General features: G+C 43.3%; 1 protein-coding gene across 3 annotated transcripts; it reads right to left on the bottom strand.

Moving 5' to 3' along the window:
- Positions 1-227: 227 nt before the first annotated feature.
- klhl8 (kelch-like family member 8) lies at positions 228-27,366 on the bottom strand. Of its 3 annotated transcripts, XM_078401865.1 has the most exons (11): positions 26,705-27,366; positions 22,752-23,051; positions 20,313-20,665; positions 20,117-20,222; positions 11,368-11,554; positions 9,715-9,858; positions 7,640-7,751; positions 7,029-7,200; positions 5,786-5,945; positions 3,968-4,169; positions 228-2,226 (listed from the first exon to the last, which is right to left on the bottom strand). In XM_078401865.1, the coding sequence occupies exons 2-11, from the start codon at positions 22,947-22,949 to the stop codon at positions 2,103-2,105; spliced, it is 1,758 nt and encodes a 585-aa protein (XP_078257991.1). In that variant the 5' UTR covers positions 22,950-23,051; positions 26,705-27,366; the 3' UTR covers positions 228-2,102. The 3 variants fall into 3 exon arrangements, with proteins under 3 accessions (XP_078257991.1, XP_078257976.1, XP_078257984.1); XM_078401850.1 differs by having other exon boundaries at positions 20,117-20,665; XM_078401858.1 differs by having other exon boundaries at positions 7,029-7,197; positions 20,117-20,665.

The raw sequence follows: 27,366 nt of genomic DNA, 5'->3' as shown, positions 1-27,366 counted from the left end.
TTTACAGCAAACACACAAAGCCACACCAGCTTTGCCCTTCCTCACACTGGGGAGTGCGGTCCATTGAAAGCACATATCTTAGACTACTCTACAAGCAGCAGAGAAACTGGCAGATGAAGTAAAGAGCAAGCATGGTTTTACACGCTGGTCGGGAAGATTATAGTTGCATTGCATTTACTTAAGTGGCTTGCATAGGTGTACAATAAAAAGAGTTGACAGCATTTCCACACAGGTAATGTTTTGTTTTAATGTACCATTGATAATGTTCATGGACAATGTCAGTCTTACATTATCTATACACTAAAACTTAGGGGGGAGTGGGGGAGGAGAGGGTGCTGCACCAATGCAGGAGAGGTTTGGGCCCAATGGGTCAACTTGGTCTCGTAATGTCTTAAACCTTGTCTCCATAGATTATGACATTGCAAAACCTCTCTACCATGTAGCAAAGGATCTACATGGAACTGGACGCTTCCAAATAAAGCAAAATGTCATTACATTATAAATTTCATAACACAACCATAATTAAACTATTTTGAACAATTCAATGTAACTTTAGATCAAGAGTTATACAATACAAATAATCTCATTGTAAATATTTATAACATTTGATATTTGTAATTGTTTTTTTAAGCATTGTTGGTGGCTTGCAAGTATTACATTGGAGTTTATCCCAGAGTGAAAGACTACCGAAGATAATAAATACAATTACTTTAGATCATCTAATGAATCTCATTAATATTCATTAAGCTGTATTGTTTAAATATAGTCAGTGGTTAAATAACCACATGCGTTTCTTTTGCTCCTCTCTAAAATAACAGGCCAGGAAGAATTCTTGGCAAATTAGTGTGAGAGAATTAGATTTCTAATAACTTACAGTAAATCATTGACATAGATGCTATTTGAAGCTTTTGTACTTCACCTTGGATTATGTAGCAAAATGTAACGCGATGTGTTTAGACTGTTCAGTGCCAATGCACCTGTTATTGCTATAATTTAAATTAAAAACAAAACCATGGTTATAAATGCTAGAGGGATAGCATTCTCCCATCTACTTCCCAAAATTACTTGCAATTTATTTTCCCTATCCTTCTTCTAAAATTCTTACCTGTATCTAAAATTCATACTTGAAGGAGCCTTAGCCATGTGGGCACAAATGGCAAAAAGGGATGAACACAACCTTAGTGGTTTACACCACTGCAGTGGACAAGCACGTCAGTTTCCTGATGAATCCCAGTTTGATCAAGAACTCAATGTGAAATACAGAGTGGCCTCAGAACGTTTTTGAATTTCTGTGGGAGAATTACTAGAAATGGTTTCCTCTTTTGTTTCACACTCTTGGGAAACAAGCCATTCCCTTATCCCGGAATATAATTACATTTCCTTTATTCCACAAAATAAACATTCACAGTTACAGTAGCTCATGTCAATTTATGTAATGTTTAAACATAACTGTGGAATAATCAATTTGAGGAGACAAGACAAGATGATAAGACAAGGATCAAAGGTACCAACGAATTGTCAGTCATTATCAATTTGCACTGTTCTGCACAGGTTCCAAATGGGTATTAAGTGAGAATCAAAACTAGAAACCTTAGTTATTAATCTATCGGCTGCGAGATTTTTGTCTAAAGCTATTAAGAATTCACAATGTCAGGATTTATAAATAATAGCTTTCTTGTACATACAGTAGCTAATCAAAGGAACAGTGCACTGTTACTTTTGCCTTCACAAAACGAAATAATTATTGCTTGATGAACTTGGTGCCAAACTTCCTAGAATTTAAATGCATTTGGAACTTTGAAAGGGGGCGGGGACAGGGAAAGAAAACAGTGGGGCCACTGACGAACCACCAAGAACTGGCAAAGGGGCAGAATGGGAGCAGAAGGGAAGAGGCGGAAAGTAGATTTAATGTTTCCTATAAATAGAAACTTCAATACCAACAAACCTTTTTTTTTTCAATGTGAAATAAAATCTCCAAAGTTTGGGCTTCTCCCTGGACTTCTTTCTCAAGCTATGGTTACTGGCTACATGGAACAGTAATTTTATGGAGGAAACATTCTATCTTCAGTAAGCTCTACTGAATTCCGTGTCGATGGTAGAAATCACATGCAGTCGACAACATTGCTGGATCCCAGACCGATGTCTCTGATTTGGTTGATCAGGCAAGAACACACAGCTACTCCTGCCCCAGCCCGGCAGTGTGAAATAGATCCAACCAACTCCCACCTACAACACAGGAAAAAGAAAAAAACAATAAGGCATTGAGGAAAAAGAAAGCAAACTAGAAATTGAATTTCCCCATTCCTGGAAAGAGCTTATCCCTAATGCTGCCTCACATCCCGGTATCCCAAAATAACATGAGCAAACTTTGGGATCCGGCTGCTTTCTTTATTATCAAATATACTTGAACAATCTTCAAAACAATTTTTTTAAAGTCATTTCATCATAACAATGTAGTTCTCAGTAAAAATGGGGTGGGGGGGGGGAGAATCGTTTTTACTTTGAAGATGATAAGAAGTTGGGGTGCTCATTTTCAAGTCACTGAAAGGCAGCACACAAACTTAGAGCAATTAGCCTCAGAGCCCTGATCAAATTACTTTGAATCACAGAATCTTTTTCAGTGAGTGAAGGACAGTTTTTTTCCTGAAAATGGGCAGACAAGACCATTAAGAATGGATTTCTAGGAGTAGAGGGAACACTTTCTGGAGTGATTGATGGGTGGGACTCCCACTGAGAGTTTGATTACAAAGTGCAACAGCCTTGAATTGCATTGTACTGTATTTTACCCAAGTAGATTTTGTTGTGGGTATAAATCCTCAGTAACAGACCACCCAACATTTGATTTTACAAATTCAGAATTTTGATGTCCAAAATTCAGAATTTTACATTAAAATTCATAACATGGCAGGTAATGCAACTTTTCAGCAAAAAAAAGTATGCACGCCAAATGTGTGTACGCATTGCGCTACATTCACGTGTGAAAAACGACTATTATTTCCAACAGTCTGTAGTTCTTGGACTACATGTACAATGTCAGGCCTATCATGAGTATATTCTGCTATTTATAGAAAGGTTATTGAACATAAATACTTTTTACAACACAGACAAAATTGTTTTGTTTTGTTTTTTCTATTTTGCTTTTTCCTTACACGTCCAAATTCTCTTGGTACTGAATAAAAGAACAACGGTCATAAAATGTATGACTAAGTTATGAAGAAAGAGTTTCATTTAAAAAAACTGCACAGACCTAATTTAATTGAAGACATACTTGCTCCAGTGGTCTTCAACAGCAAATCACAATGGTCCATGTCCCCCCAATCCTACTCCCCCCAAACCCCCCTCTCCCCTCCACTCCCCCCCCCACCCCCCACCCCTCCCCTCCTTTCCCCCCAAATCCACTCCCCCACGCCTCCTCCCACTCCCTTCCCACCCCCACTCTCCCCCTCCCTTCCTCCCCCCGACCCCCACTTCTTCCTCCCACTCCACTGCCCCCCTCACACTCCACTGCCCCACTCCACAACCCCCCCCCCACCCCTTCTCAACATCAACGGGCCTCACGCTCAGCAGCGAGGCTAGGCCAGGCCAAGCCATCGGCGAGGCGACGCAAGGCGAGACCGGGCCAGCGACAAGGCGAGGCCGGGCGAACGGCGAGGTGATGCTAGGTCAGTACAGCGGTGAGGCGAGTACAGCGGCGAGGCCGGGCCAGCGGTGAGGCATGGCGCGGTGGGGCGAGGCGAGCGGCGAGGTATGTGTTTTGCGGAAAAATGTGAGGCAAAATCAGAATGGCGGAAATGAAATAAGAAAGCGGAAACTTTCCGGCAAATTCGGACCGGTTGGGAGGTCTGCAGTATTCAGCTCCACTACAAAAGCCGAACGACGTTTTTTTTAAAGTCAAAGATTTTTTAATGTGAAAGATGTCACATGCCCCGCTCATTAGTCACAGAGCTGCCAGATTGACACATCTCACCTGTTCATTATTGGATCATAAGCTTCCACAGTATTTAGATAAACGTTGCCATTGTGGCCACCAACTGCAAAGATCTTCCCCATTAGAGATGCCACTCCAACTCCACCACGGGGCGTTGTCAGCTCAGCCACATACTCCCACTTGTTTGTACGAGGATCAAATTTTTCCACAGAGCTGAGCGGCGAGTTATCGTCAAACCCACCTAAATCAGACATACAAACCTACCATGAGCACAAAATAATAAAAATAAGCCGCCTTTTGTAATGGTGAAGGTGCTGAAACATTGCTACATGGCGCAATACAAATTGCACCCATTTTCAGTATGGGAGACTGCCAATCTCAGCCAATCACCCATTTTCAAGTAACTTATTCTTCACCAAACTACAGCGGTGCATAACATGATACCAACTGAAAAGTCCTTTCATCAGTGAGCTACATCCCGTTTCCTCAGAAATAGGTAGCAAAGCATAATGTTTTAATTTCAAACGGTAGAAGTGCTAATAGGGACACATTATAGATCTCTATCCTTAAAATTATGAAGTAAAAGAAACTGGGGAAAATCTATCAGTGCGTCAATGGAAATTAATAATTCAATACAGCAGCAGTTCGGGCATCAATTCGGGGAGGCACGCTGGCATAGAGGTCGAGAGCCAGAGACTTACAGAGCCAGAGACCTGGGGTCAATCTTGACTAAGGGGGATGTCTGTACGGAATTTGTACATTCTCCCCATGACCTGCATGGGTTTTCTCCGAGAAGAGAAGACCACGTGGGTCTTCTCCGGGTACTCTGGTTTCCTTCGACACTCCAAAGACATACAGGTTTGCAGGTTAATTGGCTTGCTATAAAATGCAAAATTGTCCTTGGTGTGTGTGGGGTAATGTTAATGTGTTGGTTGGCGGGGGCACGGTGGGCCGAAGGGCCTGTTTCCACGCTGTATCTCTAAACTAAACTAAATTCAAATATCATCTCACCCAGTCAATATGGTGCATTTTCTTTCATTGGCAACAGTGCAATGAGCAAAATGTACTATATACTTCACATATTAATTTTCACTCCCTTTGTGTTTTTGCAATAAATAGTTGAAAATAAACATTAGTATTATTTTATTTTTAAATCAGAAGCTTGTAATTGTGTAGCACAAATAGCAACAATTATTTCACAGCACATTTGCTTTGATTGGTCAACAGTGCAATGTCTAGAACCAGAGGTCACAGTCTAACATAAAGGTGCAAGGCATTTTGGTCTGAGATGAAAGATTTCTTAGGTGATGAACCTTTGAGCTTCCAGAGCTCGGGGATGGAGGGTTCCAGTCACCGAATTCATTTGGAACAGAGATTGATACAATTCAGGATTTAAGGCAAGGAGGGAACATGTGACCAGTAGTGCAGGAAAGAGGCATGGAGGTTGGAGATCAGCATGATCCTGATGCATGCTACAGCAGTCTTGAAAGGCCAAAAGATCTGGTCCCGTTCCCATTTCTTACTGCTCCCGAGCAAATAAATAGTGGAAGATTAGTCACGTGGATGTACATTATAATGGCAGATTTGGTAGTGGGGGTGAAATGTATTGGGAATCCAGTTGCGATGTTTAAAAGTATCAGAGTTGACTGTAAATCAGCTCTTTTTTCATCTTTTTCTCAGTTCTATATTCTCCATGGTCTGTCTACAGTTAACCAGACTATTTATTGCCGGCTTTAAGCAACATTTTCCTGAACCAGCCATTGGCCATCTGGATAATTTAGAGGAAAAAAACGATATTTCAATATGAATATGAATCATTTTATGAAAGTGCCCCAATTATGCAAATGTAACACTCACCAACTATGTACAAGCAGCCATTCAGTTCACCAACTCCATTTCCAGCCCTTCTCTGTCCCATATCCTTAATTTCCATCCATTTGTCTAAGTAGGGATCATATCTCTCGACACTGGACAAACTTAACATTCCGTCATTTCCACCAACTGCATACACGTGGTTCTAAAAGTGTAGAGATGTACAAAGTATTACACTCAATCACATGAGTACAGAGGAAAAGGAGATACAATGGGAAGCTAGCCAGTGGCACAAATCACCTCCTCAGGGCAGGATCGATGGGAAGAGTACTCCAGTCTGTTCATTTTATCCCTTCAGTTGTAAACACTCAGATCTTTTACAACTTCCTAGTAAAATAATTTTGGCACCCTGCATCCTGGGCGACACGGTGGCGCAGCGGTAGAGTTGCTGCCTCACAGCGCCAGAGACCCGGGTTCGAACCTGACTACAGGTGCTGTCTGTACAGAGTTTGCATGTTCTTCCTGTGACCACGTGGGTTTTCTCCGGGTGCTCCAGTTTCCACCCATATTCCAAAGACAATGTCATGTTAAGGAACGAACTACAGATGCTGGTTTACACCAAAGATAAACACAAAATGCTGGAGTTACTCAGTGGGTCAGGCAGCATCTCTGGAGAAAAGGAACAGGTAACATTTTGGGTTGAGACCCTTCTTCAGATTCAACGTGAATTGGCTTATGTTAAAATTGTCACTAATGTGTCGGAAAGAACTAGTGTAGGGGGTGATGGCTGATCAGCATGAACTCAGTGGGTTGAAGGACCTGTTTCCACGCTCTATCGCTAAACTAAACTGAAAAAGTAAAATGTGAAACAGTTTGAAGACTGTTTCTGCACATGCTACCTGATCTGCTCAGTAACTCCAGCATTTTGTGATTTATCTCATATTTCCAGCAACTGCAGATTTTTAAACTTTTGATTTTCATTTTCTTCAATGCTTCTCCATCCTTTTAATAATGTGGAGTACAGCTTAGTTAACACATTTCCAAATATGATTTAACAGGGTTAACAAAGAATTGAAGACCCAATGAGCTATCCCTAACAAATGAATACCAGTGTTTTTTTCTCCTTATCACGCATTTCCACATTAAATTTCAGGGGATAGTGGAAACCATTATTACTGCATTATTGTACATTGTACATAACAAAGTCTAAACCTAATATCAGATAATCTTCAGTTTGGAAATTAAGATATCTATGTACACAAAATTGGAAAGTTTAAGAAATTCTTACCCCAAGTGCAACTGAACCCACGCCACCTCTTGGTGTATTCATTGCTGCCACAGTACTCCACACATCTGAGCCAATATCGTATCTTTCAACATCACTGAAACACGTATGATCATCTAGACCTCCTATGGCATAAATTGGCCCTCCGAGGGAAGCCAGAGAAATGCCTCTCCTGCTGATATAAAAAAATCATATTGACATCAAAACCACCATAACTTGTGTCCGTACATACGCCCACCCACAAGCCCACCACCTATTGTCCAGCACCCTTGGTTCACCAGCCTTTCTGGTTTATCCATTTTGCCAGACCAACAGAGGTCACAACTTCAGAGAGGAATCTAACGAGGGGCCAAGGAATAATTAATGCTTCAAGTTATGAGCGAGGGCACCATTTAAGATACTGCAACTGTCAGGGAAGCGGAATTTTGACGGACGAATTTGCAGAGCCGCGGGGAAAAGATGAACTGCAGTCAGATCGCTTTATGGGAGCCAACATGGTGTTAATGGGCTGAAAGGCCACCTTCTGCTTTGTTATAATTCTACCAGCTGGAGAAGTATTAATTGTAAAATCAAGAAACCCATGGTTTTGAGGCAGAATTTAAAGATATCCGTACCGTTTAGTGTTCATCGAAGCCTTCATCATCCATTTATTTGTCATTGGATCAAATACTTCCATGCTGCCCAAATGCTCATTTCCATCATGACCCCCAACTGCGTAGATTTTACCTGCGGTTCAATGAACAGGAAATATTAGAATTCATACACAGTTTTTCAAACAGTCAGTTATAGAGCTATACAGTATGGACACTGGACCATTGGCCTAACCCGTCCTGGGTAGAGTCCCCCTATTCCACACCTTTCACAGCACCAGCCTCCGCATTCAATACATCGGTCTCATTCATTTCCGTCACCTCCAACGTGATCCCACCACCAGTCACATCTTCCCATCCCCACCATCTTCCGCAGAGACAACTCCTTCTGCAACGCCTTGGTTCACTCATCCCTTCCCACCCAAACCACCCCTTTCCCAGGTACTTTCCCCTGCAACAGCAGGAGATGTGACACCTGCCCTCCTCCCCCACCTCCATCCAGGGGCCCCAGCAGATGAGAGAGAGGTTCACGTGCACTTCCTCCAACCTTATTACCGCAACTGTTGTGCCCGACATGACCTCCTGTACATCGGCAAGACCAAGTGTAGACTTGGCAACTATTTTGCCGAGAACTACTGAACACAGCTGTTCAGGTCTACTGGATCTCCCGGTTGCTAACCATTTTAGCTCCTCTTCCCATTCTGAACTTTCTGTCCTGGGCTTCTCTATTGCCAGAATGAGGCCACACACAAACTGGAGGAACAGCACTTCATATTCCGCTTGGCAGCCTACAACCTAACAGTATGAGCATTGAATGTTCCATCATTAGGTAACTACCAAATCAACCCCCCAACCCCTACTTCTCTCCCCTCTCTCCTCCTCCTTACCTGGACTTGCACCAATTTCTCCCCACTTCCTCCCTCTCGAAATCCCCTTCCGCCTAGTCCTTCCTCTAGCTTCACAATTCATAACTCTTCAATCCTTTTGACTCACACCTTATGTCCTTTCATCTCTGGCCTTCATCCAATCATTTGCCGATCAAAGCTCCCCTCATCTGTATCCACCCCTTCTCACTTCCTGCCTTCGCCTCCCCCCCCTCCCCCCCACCTATACAACATGCTAATGGCATGTTGGTCTTCATAACAAGAGTATAGGAGTAAAGAAGTTCTTCTGCAGTTGTAGAGGGCTCTGGTAAGACCACATCTGGAGTATTGTGTACAGTTTTGGTCTCCTAATTTGAGGAAGGACATCTTTGTAATTGAGGCAGTGCAGCGTACGTTCACAAGATTGATCCCTGGGATGGCGAGACTGTCATATGAGGAAAGATTGAAAAGACTAGGCTTGTATTCACTAGAGTTTAGAAGGATGAGAGGGGATCTTAGAGAAGTTATAAAAGGACTGGACAAGCTAGATGCAGGAAAAATGTTCCCAATGTTGGGGGATCCAGAACCAGGGGTCACAGTCTTAGAATAAAGGGGAGGCCATTTAAAACTGAGGTGGGAAGCAATTTTTTCACCCAGAGAGGTATGAATTTGTGGAATTCTCCTCCAGAGGGCAGTGGAGGCCAAATCACTGGATGAATTTAAGAGAGAATTAGATAGAGCTCTAGGGGCTATTGGAATCAAGGGAAATGGGGAGAAGTTGGGCACAGGTTACCGATTGTGGATGATCAGCCATGATCACAATGAATGGCGGTGCTGGCTCAAAGGGCCGAATGGCTTCCTCCTGCACCTATTTTCTATGTTTCTATGCTGCCTGACTCACTAAGTTACTCCAGCACTTTGTACCTTTTTGCATCTGAACCATATTGTCTAATTGAGATAGTTCCACTTGCCTGCGATGTTACTTCCCAGTTCATGTTAAGGGTGGATGTTGCAACATTTCCAATTCAATTACTTCCTTCCTATAGTTGGGCAACTGGAACTGTACACAGTTTTCTGAAGAAGGCTCCCAACCTGAAATTTTCCTGTCCATTCCTTCCACAGATGCTGCCCAACCCACCAAGTTACTTCAGCACTTTGTGTCTTACACTGTACTCAAAATGTGGCCTTACCAATGTCTTGTACGTGAATGGGATTATTATCCAAAACACTATTTACCATCCACTGAGATGACTCCAACGTGCCGTCGCCGACTGTTCATTTCAGGCGCAAAGAACCAGCTGTTTTTGCTGATTGAGTAACATTCAATGCTGCGGAACGGGTCCCCTGCTCCTCCTCTTCCACCCACACAGAACATGATACCTGCAACGATGTCAGTAAAGCACGCATGCGCCAACTTTACCCAGGTCAAAGCAAAATATCAGAAAAACAAGGAAATTCACCCTAGTTAGACAATAACGAAGTGGGGAACAAAGGAATGGCAGAAGCTGTAGGCAGCGGTGTAGCGGTAGGGTTGCTGCCTTACAGCGCCCGAGACCTGGGTTCGATTCTGACTATAGGTGCTGTCTGCATAGAGTTTGTACGTTCTCCCTATGACTGTGTGGCTTTTCTCCAGGTGCTCTGGTTTCTTCCCACTCTCCAAAAATGTGCAGGTCTGTATGTTAATTGGTCTGTAAATTGTAAATAGACCCTAGTATGTGTAGGGTTGTGCTAGTGTACAGGGTGATCTTTAGTCAGCGTGGGCTCGGAGCAGAAGGGCCTGGTTCCATGCTGTATCCCTGGTCTAGTCAATAATCACATGCGTGTTTTAGACATTACTGCAAATGACAATAGTGAAGCAAAATTAGATGGGAAAGGGGTTAAATGGTTGGCAGAGTGGCCCACAGTTGAGCCGCTGCCTCTATTCCCAGCCATTTACAACTTCCAATAATGTGGGGAGGCGTTAGGCGATGCAAAGTAAAGAAAACGGACATTTTTTTAAACCAAGAAATCAGAAAATGTCAGTGTACAGATGTCTTCAGAAAGTAAAAATTCAGATACAAGAAACAATTAAGGAATCAGGTGTGAAATGGAGCATGCGGTCTTAAATCGTGGAGCTCACGGTCCCTTGGTTAGGGACCGACTTCGGGAGCTCCAAACCGCGGGAGCTTCGATCGCCCCGACGGAGGAGCTTTGATCGCCGGCTGCGGGAGCTTCAATCGCCCCAACTGCAGATGGTTCGACTGCCCCGACCGCGGGAGAAAACGGAGGAAAGAAGGTAAAACTTTATTGCCTTCCATCAGTGAGGAATGTGGAGGAGCCGCTGTGGTGGATGTTTATGTCAAATTTTAAGTAGTTGTGTGTCTTGTTGCTTTTTTTGGTATGACTGGTATGACTGTATGGCAAATCAAATTCCTCGTATGTTGCAAAACATACTTGGCTAATAAATTACAATTATGATTATGAATACGAGATTAAAGACAGGTAGATTTTATTAGCAGCAACTCAAAAAGATGAGAAAAGCCATTATGGATCCTGTCAACCGGTTAAATCAGAAGGAGATTTGGATTAGTTCCACTGCCCACTGAATTTGGATTAAAGTACCTTTAAGACAAATACAAATTCTACCTCTGCACCAGCAGTCAATCCTACCAATACATTTAATATTACTATTTGAAATGAAAAAAAAACCCTTATTTTTCCAATGTAAAATGCTTATATAAATGTGGAAAGAAAATAGCTCATTAAAACTCAAAAATTGCATGCAGTTGGAAATTACCTAATGAAGAAAACCAAAACAATCTGCAGATTTCTCTTTACATGGAATAAGAAAACACATTGTCCTACTTTACATTGGAATCCACCTTCTCAGGTCAAGAAAAGCAGTGTTACCTGCGGTGTACTTTCTTGATGTTGTGCGTACGGAGTATTCAAAGTCTGGCACTGGCTTGTTACTCAACTGAAGATGATAATTTCTGGCTTCATCCAACAGGTCTCTGCACTTCAGATTCTGTCGGATTATGCTTTCTTTAGCCACAACCCCCATGAGAACATCGACGGACAATAACGGCAATCGGACCTGCCAACAAAGCACAAGAGTTCATAGTGGACACCAGACGTGGGTAGAGTCATACAGAGTGGAAAACGGCCTCTTCGGTCCAACTTGCTCACACCGACTAACATGTCCCACCTACACTCGTCCCACCTGCCTGCATTTGGCCCATATCCCTCCAAACCTATTCTATCCATGTACCTGTTTTAATGTTTCTTAAACGTTACGATAGTACCTGCCTCAACTACCTCCTCCGGCAGTCGTTCCATACACCCACCACCTTTTGTATGAAAAAGTTACCCGGCAGATTCCTATTAAATCTTTTCCCCTCATCTTAATCCTATGTCAATAGTGGAATCAATTCATTTTTAACCCCAGTGACAGTTACTGTATTTCAAAAGCAAATCTAGATGCAAAAGGTTGTTACATTGTTAATGTCACATAAGGTACCAAGAAGGCTGGTTTGCTCAGAAATTAGTAGTGTTTGTTTAGTTGTTACTAAACTGGGACAGTTTGCAATTCCATTTTCTTTCCCCTTGTTTATCGTAACCCATCTAAATCGGAAGCAGATTTTACATGTAGCAGTAAAAACAAAAATAAATCCGCTGGCAGAGCTACTAGACAATAGACAATAGGTGCAGGAGTAGGCCATTCAGCCCTTCGAGCCAGCACCGTCATTCAATGCGATCATGGCTGATCACTCTCAATCAGTACCCCGTTCCTGCCTTCTCCCCATACCCCCTCACTCCGCTATCCTTAAGAGCTCTATCCAGCTCTCTCTTGAAAGCATCCAACGAACTGGCCTCCACTGCCTTCTGAGGCAGAGAATTCTCACCTTCACCACTCTCTGACTGAAAAAGTTCTTCCTCATCTCCGTTCTAAATGGCCTACCCCTTATTCTTAAACTGTGGCCCTTGTTCTGGACTCCCCCAACATTGGGAACATGTTTCCTGCCTCTAATGTGTCCAATCCCCTAATTATCTTATATGTTTCAATAAGATCCCCCCTCATCCTTCTAAATTCCAGTGTATACAAGCCTAATTGCTCCAGCCTTTCAACATACGACAGTCCCGCCATTCCGGGAATTAACCTAGTGAACCTACGCTGCACGCCCTCCATAGCAAGAATATCCTTCCTCAAATTTGGAGACCAAAACTGCACACAGTACTCCAGGTGCGGTCTCACCAGGGCCCGGTACAACTGTAGAAGGACCTCTTTGCTCCTATACTCAACTCCTCTTGTTATGAAGGCCAACATTCCATTGGCTTTCTTCACTGCCTGCTGTACCTGCATGCTTCCTACTAGTTCTCCCTTTCTATAATTAGTCAGTAATGGCTCAGTTTCAGTTGTTATTGATATAAACATCAAAACTGAAGTTTAAAAACATGAATATTCCTGTGTAATTTAACACAACTCCTACAAAGCAGTGGAAGGATTTAATAAAACAGAATTCTAGAAATTTGTAAATAATTTTAAAATCACTAAATGCTGAAAATACATTTAAATCAATCGGTATTTGAGAGAAATATGGATTGGAACCTTGCATCAGGGATAATATTTCCTTATGAAGCATATCAGTACAAGCTTCCAGGAGGTTGTCACTTTAAGTTGTTTGGAAAGACTTTTGAGAGCTGCAGGCACATGGATAAATCTGCTTGCCTCTTTATTTATCATTTCACTCAATGTCATCAAGCTGGTTGCTTTCCCCAGCCCACTTTTATCTTTGAGAATTCTTTTAACCTTGGTGAAAGATGCAACTCCAACATATATTTTCAATGAAATGTTATTTTGCAAATACAACAGTATGTGTCAAATTGTGTTTGTTAAGGCAATATTAATGTTTTGTCATTTGAAAAAGTAAATTACTGTTACCCATTAGGCGATTCTTGTTGTGAAGAACAACCTAATCTCAACCGACTGAAACATTATTGCCACAAAAATATTAACAAGAAAATAGAGGTCTTTATTATACACTTAGATTATTACAATCTTCTTCTACACCTTACACCAATAATGCACTTATTAAAAGTAGCAGTGTACAAAACGCAATTTGCAAGTAGTGAATTCGCCAATCAACACCAGATAATCTGTTTTAATGTCAGCTAATTGGTCGCTGTAAATTATTCCTCATGCAAGTAACTGGTAGAATCAGAGGGGAGTTAATCTGCATGAGATAGAACAGGCTACTGGAAAAATAGGAGGGGGAATGGGGTTGCTCTGCGAATCAGCTGAAAGATCTCCTTTGTAAATATTAGAAAAAAATGACAACATAAGTGTTTGGAGTAGCAGGCAATTTGGTCCCTCATACTTGCTCCATCATTCAATAAAATCATGGTTTATCTTTTACCTCAGCACCTCCATCTTGAACACACTCAGCAACTGAACTTACACGCTGACTTAATTAGACATTTTGAACAATTCATTACCTACTGTATGCCCACAATAGTAATCAGCTTTGTATCATTTGTAAATTTGGATTTATTACACATGTTCCCCTCATTCGAATGATTGTAATAAATTGTAACAGCTGGGGACTCTGCACCAACCCCTGCAGCCCCCACTGGCACAGCTCCCCATCTATTTAAGAAAGGAGGGAGAGAGAAAACGGGAAATTATAGACCAGTTAGCCTGATATCAGCAGTGGGGAAGATGCTGGAGTGAATTGTAAAAGAAGAAATTGCGGAACATTTGGACAGCGGTAACAGGATCGTTATGAGTCAGCATGGATTTACGAAGGGGAAATCATGCTTGACTGATCTTCTGGAATTTTTTGAGGATGTAACTAGGAAAATGGACAAGGGAGAGCCAGTGGATGTAGTGTACCTGGACTTTCAGAAAGCCTTTGATAAGGTCTCACATAGGAGATTAGTGAGCAAGATTAGAGTACATGGTATTGGGGGTAGGGTACTTACATGGATAGGTAATTTGCTGGCAGACAGGAAACAAAGAGTAGGGATTAACGGGTCCCTTTCAGAATGGCAGGCAGAGACTAGTGGGGTACTGCAAGGCTCGTTGCTGGGACCACGGCTATTTACAATATACATTAATGACTTAGATGAAGGGATTAAAAGTAACATTAGTAAATTTGCGGATGACACAAAGCTGGGTGGCAGTGTGAACTGTGAGGAGGATGCTATGAGGATTCAGAGTGACTTGGACAGGTTGTGTGAGTGGGCAGATGCATGGCAGATGCAGTTTAATGTGGATAAATGTGAGGTTATCCACTTTGGTGGAAAGAACAGGAAGGCAGATTATTATCTGAATGGTGTCAAGTTAGGAAATGGGGAAGTACAAAAATATCTGGGTGTCCTTGTTCATCAGTCACTTAAAGTTAACATGCAGGTACAGCAGGCAGTGAAGAAAGCTAATGGCATGTTGGCCTTTTTGACAAGAGAAGTTGAGTATAGGAGCAAATAGGTCCATTTGCAGTTGTACAGGGCCCAAGTGAGACTGCACCTGGAGTACTGTGTGCAGTTTTAGTCTCCAAATTTGAGGAAGGATATTCTTGCTATTGAGGGCGTGCAGCGTAGGTTTACTAGGTTAATTCCCGGAATGGCGGGACTGTCGTATGTTGAAAGACTGGAGCGACTAGGCTTGTATACGCTGGAATTTAGAAGGATGAGAGGGGATCTTATTGAAACATATAAGATTATTAAGGGATTGGACACATTAGAGGCAGGAAACATGTTCCCAATGTTGTGGGAGTCCAGAACTAGGGGCCACAGTTTAAGAATAAGGGGTAGGTCATTTAGAACAGAGATGAGGAAAAACGTTTTCAGTCAGAGAGTTGTAAATCTGTGGAATTCTCTGCCTCAGAAGGCAGTGGAGGCCAATTCTCTGGATGCTTTCAAGAGAGAGATAGATAGAGTTAAAGATAGCAGAGTTACGGGGTATGGGGAGAAGGCAGAAACGAGGTTATGATTGTGAATGATCAGCCATGATCACATTGAATGGTGGTGCTGGCTCGAAGGACCGAATGGCCTACTCCTGCACCTATTGTATATTTCTATTGTATTTACTGTCTATTAACCAGTCCTCAATCCAGCTCCAATTTTATTTCAACCCGTGTGGCATTTTTGCAAAGGCTATGACATGATTGACAGTTCAATGATCTCATATCCACTGACTCCCCTTCTCTATTCTGTTGGTCACAACTTTATAATACTAATGGATTTAACAAACAATTCTCTTTCATAATTCCAATTGGATTTTGCCAAATTTTATTATTAATATCTTTAAAGTAGATTTTAGCATTTCCCAATTACTGGTCTGGCTAAATAGCGACAAGTTCCCAGTTTTCTCTCTTCCAGCCTCTCATCTTAAATAGTGAACCATGAGAATCACTACAGTTTCTGTGGATTTTGAAGAGCACAATTAGTAAATTCACTATTGCTTTCACTCATGGGCGACACGGTAGCGCAGTGTAAGAGTTGCTGCCTCACAGCGCTTGCAGTTCCCGAGACCCGGGTTCGATTCTGACTATGGATGCTGTCTGTACGGAGTTTGTACGTTCTCCCCCTGGTGGCGTGGGTTTTCTCCGTGTGGGATCTGTTTCCTCCCACACTCCAAAGACGTACAGGTTTGTAGGTTAATTGGCTGGTAGAAGTGTAAATTGTCCCTAGTGTGCGTGTAGGATAGTGTTGGTGTGTGGGGATCGCTGGTAGTTGAGGATCACAGATAAACACAAAATGCTGGAGTAACTCAGCATGTCAGGTAGCATCTCTGGAGAAAAACGATGGATGATGTTTCGGGTCAGAAGACTCCAGCAGTTTGTGTCTATCTTTGGTATAAAACCAGTATCTGCAGTTCCTTTCCACAGCTCAGATTCCTGATGTAGAGTCCATTTTGCTCTAGCAGCATATCCAGGTTGAAAGAATGGGCTATCTAGTCACAGCAAATGGTTGCCAACTCAAGCTATTATTGAACCTAATAGGTCTGAAGAAAAGGTCTCCTTCATGCGTCTTCATCCTGACTGTTAATGACACGAGGATGACCCAGTGTCAAGTAAAGATAGACATCTCATGTCCACAAGGCCTCCAAAGATGCTTCATTGAATAAAAAATGTATGATGTGCCTACAACATGCACTTTGACCCTTCAATATGAAACATAGAAAATAGGTGCAGGAGGAGGCCATTTGGCCCTTCGAGCCAGCACCGCCATTCATTGCGATCATGGCTGATCATCTACAATCAGTAACCTGTACCTGCCGTCTCCCCATATCCCTTGATTCCACTAGCCCCTAGAGCTCTATCTAACTCTCTTTTAAATTCATCCAGTGAATTGGCCTCCACTGCCTTTTGTGGCAGTGAATTCCACAAATTCACAACTCTGGGTGAAAAAGTTTCTTCTCACCTCAGTTTTAAATGGCCTCCCCTTTATTCTTAGACTGTGTCCCCTGGTTCTGGACTCGCCCAACATTGGGAACATTTTTCCTGCATCTAGCTTGTCTAGTCCTTTTATAATTTTATATGTTTCTATAAGATCCCCTCTCATCCTTCTAAACTCCAGTGAATACAAGCCCAGTCTTTCCAATCTTTCCCCATATGACAGTCCCGCCATCCCAGAGATCAATCTCGTGAACGAACCTATGCTGCACTGTCTCAATAGCAAGGATGTCCTTCCTCAAATTAGGAGACCCAAAACTGCACACAATACTCCAGATGCCGTCTCACCAGGCCCTATACAACTGCAGTAGGACTTCTTTGCTCCTGTACTCAAATCCTCTCATTATAAAGGTCAACATGCCATTAGCTTTCTTCACTGCCTGCTGTACCTACACGCTTCCTTTCAGTCGACTGGTGTACAAGGACACCAAGGTCTCGTTGCACTTCCCCTTCACCTAATCTGACACCATTGAGATAATAATCTGCTTCCTTATTTTTGCCGCCAAAGTGGATAACCTCACATTTATCTACATTATACTGCATCTGCCCACTCACAACCTGTCCAAGTCTCCCTGCAACCTCCTAACATCCTCTTTGCAGTTCACACTGCCACCCAGCTTTGTGTCATCTGCAAACTTGCTAGTGTTACTTCTAATTCCATCATCCAAATCATTAATGTATATTGTAAATAGTTGCGGCCCCAGCACCGAGCCTTGCGGCACTCCACTCTTGAACACAGATCTTGAGGTGACTGGGTGCTGGCACCAGATGACTGATTGCCACCCACTGTCAACAACCCTCAAGCCTCACCTGCTGCCACATAGTGGAGCGTGCACCAGGAATGAGTGATCAGATCTTACTGTCAGGGCACAATGACAGCTCAGTGCACTGCAGCTGCCCTGGCATCTGCCAACTTTGCCACCCACACTCCCATCTGGCGAGGCTCTATGCAATGCCATGTCACTGATTTATGCTCCATAGAAATTAGCACAAAAACAGACGTGGTTAAGAAAGTACATTTCAGCTGTCAACTTGAAACCCCCATCAGCAATATTGAATATGCATTTATGTTTTTTTTTTTAAACCTGGAGGCCAGCCAGACATAAATTCAATCAACAGAACCTACTACTATATGGAAAAAGCTGACAAACAGTTATATTGTTCGCTTCACTACTGGCAGCTTGTCCCATAACCGCGGGACAATCTCAATAGACAATAGGTGCAGGAGGAGGCCATTCGGCCCTTCGAGCCAGCACCGCCATTCAATGTGATCGTGGCTGATCATTCTCAATCAGTACCCTGTTCCTGCCTTCTCCCCATACCCCCTGCTCCGCTATCCTTAAGAGCTCTATCTAGCTCTCTCTTGAATGCATTCAGAGAATTGACCTCCACTGCCTTCTGAGGCAGAGAATTCCACTCTAATGCAAGAAAATGTGCATGTGAGAGGCAGGCCATGAACTGCATTCTAAGCAACATTCATATTTTTGCTTGGATACAAAAGTATTTCAAACTCATGAATCCTTTCATACAGAACCTCAATACGAGTTAAACATCAGCAATTAGATGGATGACCCAAAACTCTGTTATAAAACAACTATGATTTGAATATCAAGTCAATACTTCCAGCCTCTGCAAAAAAAGTTATAAAAGCTGCTTGAAATAATGGAAAATTGCATTGTCAAACTGACTTGCCAATTCATATTCAGAGTGCAGATTTTTATTTAAAATTGTGTTTTGCGTGAATAGGAAGCCATCTGTACAGCAGGAAACGTGCACTGGTGCTCCCATCTAACACACATCACATCTTCATCCAGGGTCCACTGTCACCAACTATCACTAGTGAGATGTCCATCTACTACAAACTTACTGACTCCCATAGCTATCTTGAGTACACTTCTTCCCACCCCGTTTCCTGTAAAGACTCTATCCCCTACTCCCAATTCCTCCATCTACGCCCAGGATGAGGTGTTCCATACCAGGGCATCGGACATGTCCTCATTCTTTAGGAAACGGGGATTCCCCTCTTCCATTATAGATGAGGCTTTCACTAGGGTCTCATCGATATCCCGCAGCTCCGCTCTTGCTCCCCCTCCCCCCATTCGTAAAAAGGACAGAATCCCCCTTGTCCTCACCTTCCACCCCATCAGCCATCACATACAACATATTATCCTCCAACATTTTTGTCACCTCCAACGGGATCCCACGACTTCCCATCTCCACCACTTGCTGCTTTCCGCAGAGACCATTCTTTCCGAAACTCCCTGGTCCACTCGTCCCTTCCCACCCAAAATACCCCCTCCCCAGGTACTTTCCCCTGCAACCGCAGGAGATGCAACACCTGTCCCTTTACCTCCCCCCTCGACTCCATCCAAGGACCCAAACAGTCTTTCCAGGTGAGGCAAAGGTTCATTTGCACCTCCTCCAACCTCATCTACTGTATCCTTTGTTCCAGGTGTCAACTTCTGTACATCGGCGAGATCAAGCGCAGGCTCGCCGACCGTTTCGCTGAACACCTCCGCTCAGTCCACCTTAACCTACTTGATCTCCCGGTGGCTCAGCACTTCAATTTCCCCTCCCATTCCCAATCTGAACTTTCTGTCCTGGGCCTCCTCCATTGTCAGAGTAAGGCCCAGCGCAAATTGGAGGAACAGCACCTCATATTTCGCTTGGGTAGTTTACACCCCAGCGGTACCATTGACTTCTCTAACTTCAGATAGTCCTTGCTTTCCCTCTCTAGCCAGTTCTCCCACTAGTCCCCCTTCCCAGTTCTCCCACTGGTCTTACTGTCTCCTACTACATTCTCTTTGTCCCGCCCCTGACATCAGTCTGAAGAAGGGTCTCGACCCGAAATGTCACCCATTCCTTCTCTCCAGAGATGCTGCCTGGCCTGCTGAGTTACTCCAGCATTTTGCGCATACCCTCGAAATGTTATTATTCTGCTTGTCTGACCTTTTGTTAACTGCAATACGTCCTCTAACTCCCTGCTGCTCTTAAAAACCTGCACATGCTAATTGGATAAATCTGTTCATTAAGCTTTGCATTTTAATCAGAACCACGTGGATCAATCATGATCTGAACTCTCTAAAGGGCTACTAAACGTACAACAATGGCCTTGAAAATTAATCTACACTGTATAAAATAACAATTTTGCACTTAATCTACAGTTAAATCTACACTGACCTCCAACACAATCTCCAATTTACCTGTGCAAGAACTTGGTCCAACCACTTGGCATGATGTTGCGGATTTGAGTGCAGCCACTTCATTGCAGCATTATACACTTGCTTTTCTTTTTCCACATTCAGATCACTGGATGAAAGAAGTGCAATGAGGTGCCTTGGTGAAACATTTATAAAGTCTTCACATTCTACTACTTCGTTAAAATGTTCGCAAGCATACTTATCAGCCATGCCCATCAAGTCAACACGGTTGTGACTCTCAGCAAATGACCGTACTGCTAGGCAGTTTGATGGGTGAAAATGGGCTTTCATGTATTCACAGCATGCCTTGGCCACAAGCTCTACCTGCAGAATGCATGCCGCGTACAGAAGAGGTTGCACGTTGTCTACGGTAAGTTTAATCCTCGAGCAATAAGCAAACTTCACAAGGTCATCCATTGCATTGCCGTCAAAATCTTTAATCTCTATCAAGTCCTGTTTGGCTTCAGCCATTTCAGAAAGAAACATTGCCTTAAAGTATGGAATCACGCACGCCAGCACCAATTTGTGGCACGGGATTAGTTTAGGCCCAACCTATTGGAAAACGGAAAATAAAACATTGCTTTAGTAACACAAGTTAAAATTAATCCAAATCAACAAAGGCTGCTTAAGAAAATTACTATTTCTACTAAATTGGGACTATTAATTATGGCAGATTTCTTGTTTTATGTGATGCACATTTAACAACAAATTATACTATGAGTAGATTAACCTAATTTGAATGTTTTGTTTAAAATTGAATCAGATAAATGACATGTCAACTGAGTTTAATACATTATTAATGAAATCTTGTGATTTTATCATTTTAAATTATAATTCTTATAATTTTATTATTTATGGAGATTAATATTAAAATATACACAGCTGAATTTATTAGTAACACCAGCATTTGTAAACTACATTAACAATTAGAGTGGATGTGCTAAGACACCACATACAATAACTGCTAATGAAGAAAGGAGCCTAATGGGTGAAAAAAAAACATTAACTTGATCTATTACTAGTTAGCTATCCTTTACTTCTATTACTGATAATATTTAAAATAACGTTTCCCAGGAGAGAACCAGGCATTATCAGGGTATGTGCCACAAATTATACCAACTCTGGATGTTATCTGTGGTTTAACAAGGCCGAGCGTGGACAAATTTATCTTTTATATATATGTCAACACCAATGGAATTGATCCATCAGAAAACCTCCACACTGATGAAGTGAACAAACATGATTGAACCTTGGAGACTGTCCAAAGGAACTCCTGCAGTGATATATTGGAGCTCACATGATATACCTCCAACATCCACAACCAGGTTCCTTCTAACCAAATAGGACTCTACCTAATGGTGAAGTTTTCATACGATTCACATCGATTTCAGTTTTACATAAAGGGAACATTTAACTGAATGAGGAGTCCTTGATTCCTTGTTCAGTCACATTCTGCCTTGATGTCAAGGTCAGTGGCTCTCACCAGAATTCAATTATTTTGTCCAAATGTGAATCAAGTCTATGATGCGGTGCTGGTGAAACCCAAACTTAGCCTCAGTGAGCAGGCTACTGGCAAGTTCCTCTTGACAACACCGCAAATAGAATCACCTTGCTGATGAATGATGGTGCAGTAACTGGGCAAATTAGATATTTCCTGCAGGATTCAATTTGGTAACTTTCACAATACCAGGTAGATCGCAATTTCTTTTAGCTACTGTATAGTGGAATAGCAAGATCCAAGTCCAATCTTTAATCTCAAATGAGAACGTGGAAGCTGCTTTCCATACTCTCAAAACAGTACATTTGTGGGAGAGGGATTGTATATTCATATATGCTGACATAAGGTTTCCTTGGATACACTGGGGCAATAGGATTCAGATATAACCTAGAATGCAGAGCTGCTGGACATTGGCAAAAGTAATAAAAATATACCCGGAGGCAACTGCACCAAAGACATGTGGGTGAGAGAATTAACCCTGGTAGTCCACCAAGTAGATAGTGTAGGACAAAAATGTTCTCACATTAGCACATAGTAAAATAATTGAGTGGGAAGTAAAAATATATTTGCCAACATTTTTACAGATTGGGGTTAGGGAGGTGACATATCTAGGCTTATCTGAAAACAAGCAACAAAGATATGCCTAAAACTCTGTCACCCCTAACCTACTTTGGTGATGACATTTAGTACATATTACGCCAACACGCATGAACTTTGTAATGTTGGGTATTACACCATTGCATTCAAAAGCAGAATATTCCTACAGCTCAGTACTTTCTACATGTTTAACATGCGAATTGTTGCAAAAACATGCAAGAAAATGCTCTGCAGATCAGGAAACGTAAGTCAAGACAGAAATAGGGTTAAACTTTCAAGGCAACCACCATTCCTCATGAAACTCTAAACTCATTAAGAATTCTGTTTCCCTCATCACAGGTGGCAACTGACCTGCTGAGCATGTCCCACGTTTTTCTTTTAAATTCAAATTTCCAGCATCTACAGTATTTTACTTTCACACTGGTGAATTGTTGTGATAGCCAGCCCACTAAATAAACCCCACTGAATCTTACAATCCAAATGACGATGGACGTGGACACTTTACATTAGCTGCTCATAGACAACGGGCGGCATTCTTCTCACCTTCAGTGTTACGTCGCACAGTTCTTTGCCCTCATAGAACTGATAGAGAGCACGGTGATATTCCTTCCAAGCTTCTTCTGCTTCAAACAGAAAACAATCATCTGCCTCAGCATCATGGTCAATGGAGCTAATGGGAAGCTTCCTACTCCTTTGCTGATGATTCTTCAAATTTCCTGGAATCATATCACTTGAAGCCATTTCTTTATATGTTGTGTCACCTCCAAGCACCGAACTGAGATCTTCAACACATTACTGTTTGTCGATCTAAAATCTTGGTAGTGTATACAGAGGTATCCCTTCCTGCAAAAAAAAAAAATCAGCATCAATTATTTAGTAATTTCTCAAACAGACTTCCATATCAAGACTGTTTTTATCTCTTAAGCAATCTCTGGAAAAATACTGAAAGCTCTTAGTTGTAAAATTAACACCGAATACTGATTTTAACTATAATGTGTGTTTTTGCTTTACTGAGATGCATTTAATATTCCAAAGAAAATGTTGCTGTGTATTTCTAACATCAAATTCAATAACTCAGATTTCCAGACTCTTGGAATGAATAATCTATGAAATCATCAGATTTACCATGGTATTATTTCTACAAGCTGCAATAAATATTTCCTTCAATACAAAATAGGTCATCCTTCTCACGGATGATGCACTGTTGGAATCCACGATCAGGCCATAGCAGGAAAGTAATTCTCTATGACTTCAATGAATAATTCTTTAAGCCCCCTCTTGAAGAATTAATGTAAAGAAAGATCAATTTGAAAGTCTCCCAACATGAAAACCATTGACATCCATTCCTCAACAAGAACTTTAAAGTTGCATTTTTAATCCAATGGAACCAACTTCACACACAAAGAAAAATCGAACAAAGAGAAATTGCATTCATAATAAGTTCATAACTCATAGGAGCAGAATTAGGCCATTCAGCCCATCAAGCCTATTCACCATTCAATCATGGCTGATCTACTTTCCTTCTCAACTCCATTCCTCTGTCTTCTCCCCACATCCCTTGATGCCCTTACCAATCAAGTATCTGTCAATCTCCACCTTAAAAAAATACCCATTGATGGGCAGAGAAACAGTGTGGCTACCCTTCATCCACTCACTCCCTCTTCCCCTACAGTCTCTCACTCTGACCCTGCAACCAAGTCATTCACAATGCCCGAGTTTGCAAGCTCTCCACGAAAGCCACTGAGCTCCACTGCTGCATCCAGAACCACCCTCTCGTCCCAGGGCTACTTCATCTGGGCTCTACTGGATTCCTTGCCTCACGGTGCCACCCCATAGCCTTTACCACGGCTATTAGAGCTTATGCATCAGGTTTACACAAAAAAAATGGAGTAACTCAGCGGGATAGGCAGCATCTCTGGAGAGAAGGAATAAGTGACGTTTCGGGTCGAGACCCTTCTACAGACTGATGACAGGGGAGTGGGCAGGACAGAAATAGAATGCAGTCGGAGACAGTAAGACTGATGGGAGAACTGGGAAGGAGGGGGGTGGAGAGAGAGGAAAGGCAAGGGCTATTTGTAGTTAGAGGTCAATGTTCATACCGCTGGGGTGTAGGCTACCCAGGCGAAATATGAGTAGGAAAAAAACTGCAGATGCTGGTTTAAATCGAAGGCAGACATAAAATGCTGGTGTAACTCAGCGGGTCAGGCAGCTTCTCTGGAGAGAAGGAACGAGTGACGTTTCGGGTCGAGACCCTTCTTCAGTCAGAAGGGTTTCGACCCAAAACGTCACCCATTCCTTCTCTCCGGAGATGCTGCCTGACCCACTGAGTTACTCCAGCATTTTATGTCTACCTTCAAGCGAAATATGAGGTGCTGTTCCTCCAATTTGCGCTGGGCCTCACTCTGACAATGGAAGAGGCTTGGGACAGAAAGGTCAGATTAGGAATGGGAGGGGGAGTTAAAGTGCTGAGCAACCAGGAGATCAGGTAGGTTAAGGCGGATTGAGCAGTGGATGGAGCCGAGGGGGGAGGTAAAGGGACAGGTGTTGCATCTCCTGCGGTTGCAGGGGAAAGTGCCTGGGGAGGGTGTGGTTTGGGTGGGGAGGGACGAGTTGACCAGGGAGTTGCGGAGGGAACAGTCTCTGCGGAAAGCAGAAAGGGATGGAGATGGGACGATGTGACCAGTAGTGGGATCCTGTTGGAGGTGGCGAAAGTGTTGGAGGATTATATGCTGTATGTGATGGCTGATGGGGTGGAAGGTGAGGACAAGGGGGACTGTCCTTGTTGCGAATGGGGGCAGGGGGAGCAAGAGCGGAGCTGCGGGATATCGAGGAGACCCTAGTGAGAGCCTCATGTATATTGGAAGAGGGGAACCCCCGTTTCCTAAAGAATGAGGACACCTCCAATGATCTAGTATGGAAAACCTTAACCTGGGCATAGATGCGGTGTGGACGAAGAAATTGGGAGTAGGGGACAGAGTCTTTACGGGTGGGTAGAAGTGCAGTCCAGATAGCTATGGGAGTCAGTAGCTTTGTAGCAGATGTCGGTCAATAGTCTGTCTACTGTGATGGAGACGATGAGATCCAGAAACGGTAGGGAGATGTCAGAGATGATCCAAGTGAATTTGAGTGCAGGATAGAAATTAGTCAGGAAGTTTGGGTACCGTTTGGGTAACTTACACCCCAGCGGTATGAACATTGACTTCTCTAACTTCAAATAGCCCTTGCTTTCCCTCTCTCTCCATCCACTCCCCCTTCCCAATTCTCCCACCAGTCTTCCTGTCTCCAACTACATTCTATCTTTGTCCCACTCCCTCCCCTGACATCAGTCTGAAGAAGGGTCTTGACCCGAAACATCACCCATTCCTTCTCTCCAGAGATGCTGCCTGTCTCGCTGAGCATTTTGTGTCAACCTTCGATTTAAACCAGCATCTGCAATTCCTTCCTACACCTAATGCATCAGGTGGACGGTTTCCCAATTCAAGATGAAGGAATGGCACCTGTCATCGGGCCCACTATCAGCAATGGCCCTCAGATACTCCTAGGCATTATCGGGAAGGGGAATCGAGTTACGTGCATCAGCTGTGATCTGCTGGGGCGAGTGGGGGTGTCGCCAATAACCCGCGAGATCCGACCCAACTGTGCTGTGGGTCCCACTTCCAACAATAGACAATAGGTGCAGGAGGAGGCCATTCGGCCCTTCGAGCCAGCACCGCCATTCAACGTGATCATGGCTGATCATTCTCAATCAGTACCCCGTTCCTGCCTTCTCCCCGTACCCCCTGACTCCGCTATCCTTAAGAGTTCTATCTAGCTCTCTCTCTTGAATGCATTCAGAGAATTGGCCTCCACTGCCTTCTGAGGCAGAGAATTCCACAGATTCACAACTCTCTGACTGAAAAAGTTTTTCCTCATCTCAGTTCTAAATGGCCTACCCCCTTATTCATAAACTGTGGCCCCTCGTTCTGGACTCCCCCAACATTGGGAACATGCTTCCTGCCTCTAACGTGTCCAATCCCTTGATAATCTTATACGTTTCGATAAGATCCCCTCTCATCCTTCTAAACACTTCAGCCATCTCCCATCCCACTCAACCAGAAGTAAAATCACCCTTGACCCCATCAGGGATTGCCTTTGAAAAGACACTGCGGCGACCTGACCAGAGCAGGACCAGGACCTGTCCAGACACATCGCCCGCGAAGTCGCCGAGAAGAACCTGCCGCATATTTCCCCCAATGGGGATGAGGACGGGCATTGCACATTAATGCACCACGTCTCCAGTTCAGAAACAGAACCCATGCCGATTCAGGAGACCGTCTGCGAGTTTCGTCTTCACACCAATATTTAGCGGCCCTTCTATTCGCGAAGTCTGAAATAATCCCAACTTGGTCACCAGTCTAAATATCACAATCAATGCACTAGTTTGTTCGTCCATTAAAAAAATCTAAACTAACTTGAACTCTGACAGTGTCACAGACAGTCCTTATTCTCACACATACCTTCCTTCCCCTGTTCGGTCTTGGCAGATGGAGGGACTTGGACTGAACAGCCGAGACCAGCTTGGGCTCCTTCCCCTCTCTGCCCGTCCCCACCGTGAGGAGGCTCAATCTCTCTCTCTCTCACTCTCTCTCTCTCTCTGTCTCTGTCTCTCTCTGTCTCTCTCTCTCTCTCTCTCTCTCTCTCTCTCACACACACTCTCTCTCTCTCACACTCTCTCACTCACGCTCTCTCTCTCTCTCACACTCTCTCTCTCTGTCTCTCTCTCTCTCTCACTCTCTCTCTCACTCACTCTCTCTGTCTCTCTCTCTCTGTCTCTCACACACTCTCTCTGTCTCTGTCTCACTCACTCTCTCTCTCTCTCTGTCTCTCTCTCTCCCTCTGTCTCTCACACTCTCTCTCTCTGTCTCTCTCTCTCTCACACTCTCACTCACTCACTCTCACTCTCTCACTCTGCCTCTCTCACTCTCTGTCTCTCACACTCTGTCTCTCTCTCTCTGTCTCACTCTCTCTCTGTCCCTCTCTCACTCTCTCTCACACTCTCTCACACACTCTGTCTCTCACACACTCTGTCTCTCTCACACTCACTCTCTCTCTCTCTCTCTCTCTGTCTCTCTCTCTCTCTCTCTCTCTTTGCACAACTCTGCTGCTGCAGCCCACAGCA

Source organism: Rhinoraja longicauda, chromosome 1 (assembly GCF_053455715.1).
Source record: "Rhinoraja longicauda isolate Sanriku21f chromosome 1, sRhiLon1.1, whole genome shotgun sequence".
Taxonomy (NCBI): Eukaryota; Metazoa; Chordata; class Chondrichthyes; order Rajiformes; family Arhynchobatidae; genus Rhinoraja; species Rhinoraja longicauda.
The sequence above is the reverse complement of the archived record's forward strand: the minus strand, read 5'-3'. Positions and strand labels throughout refer to the sequence as shown.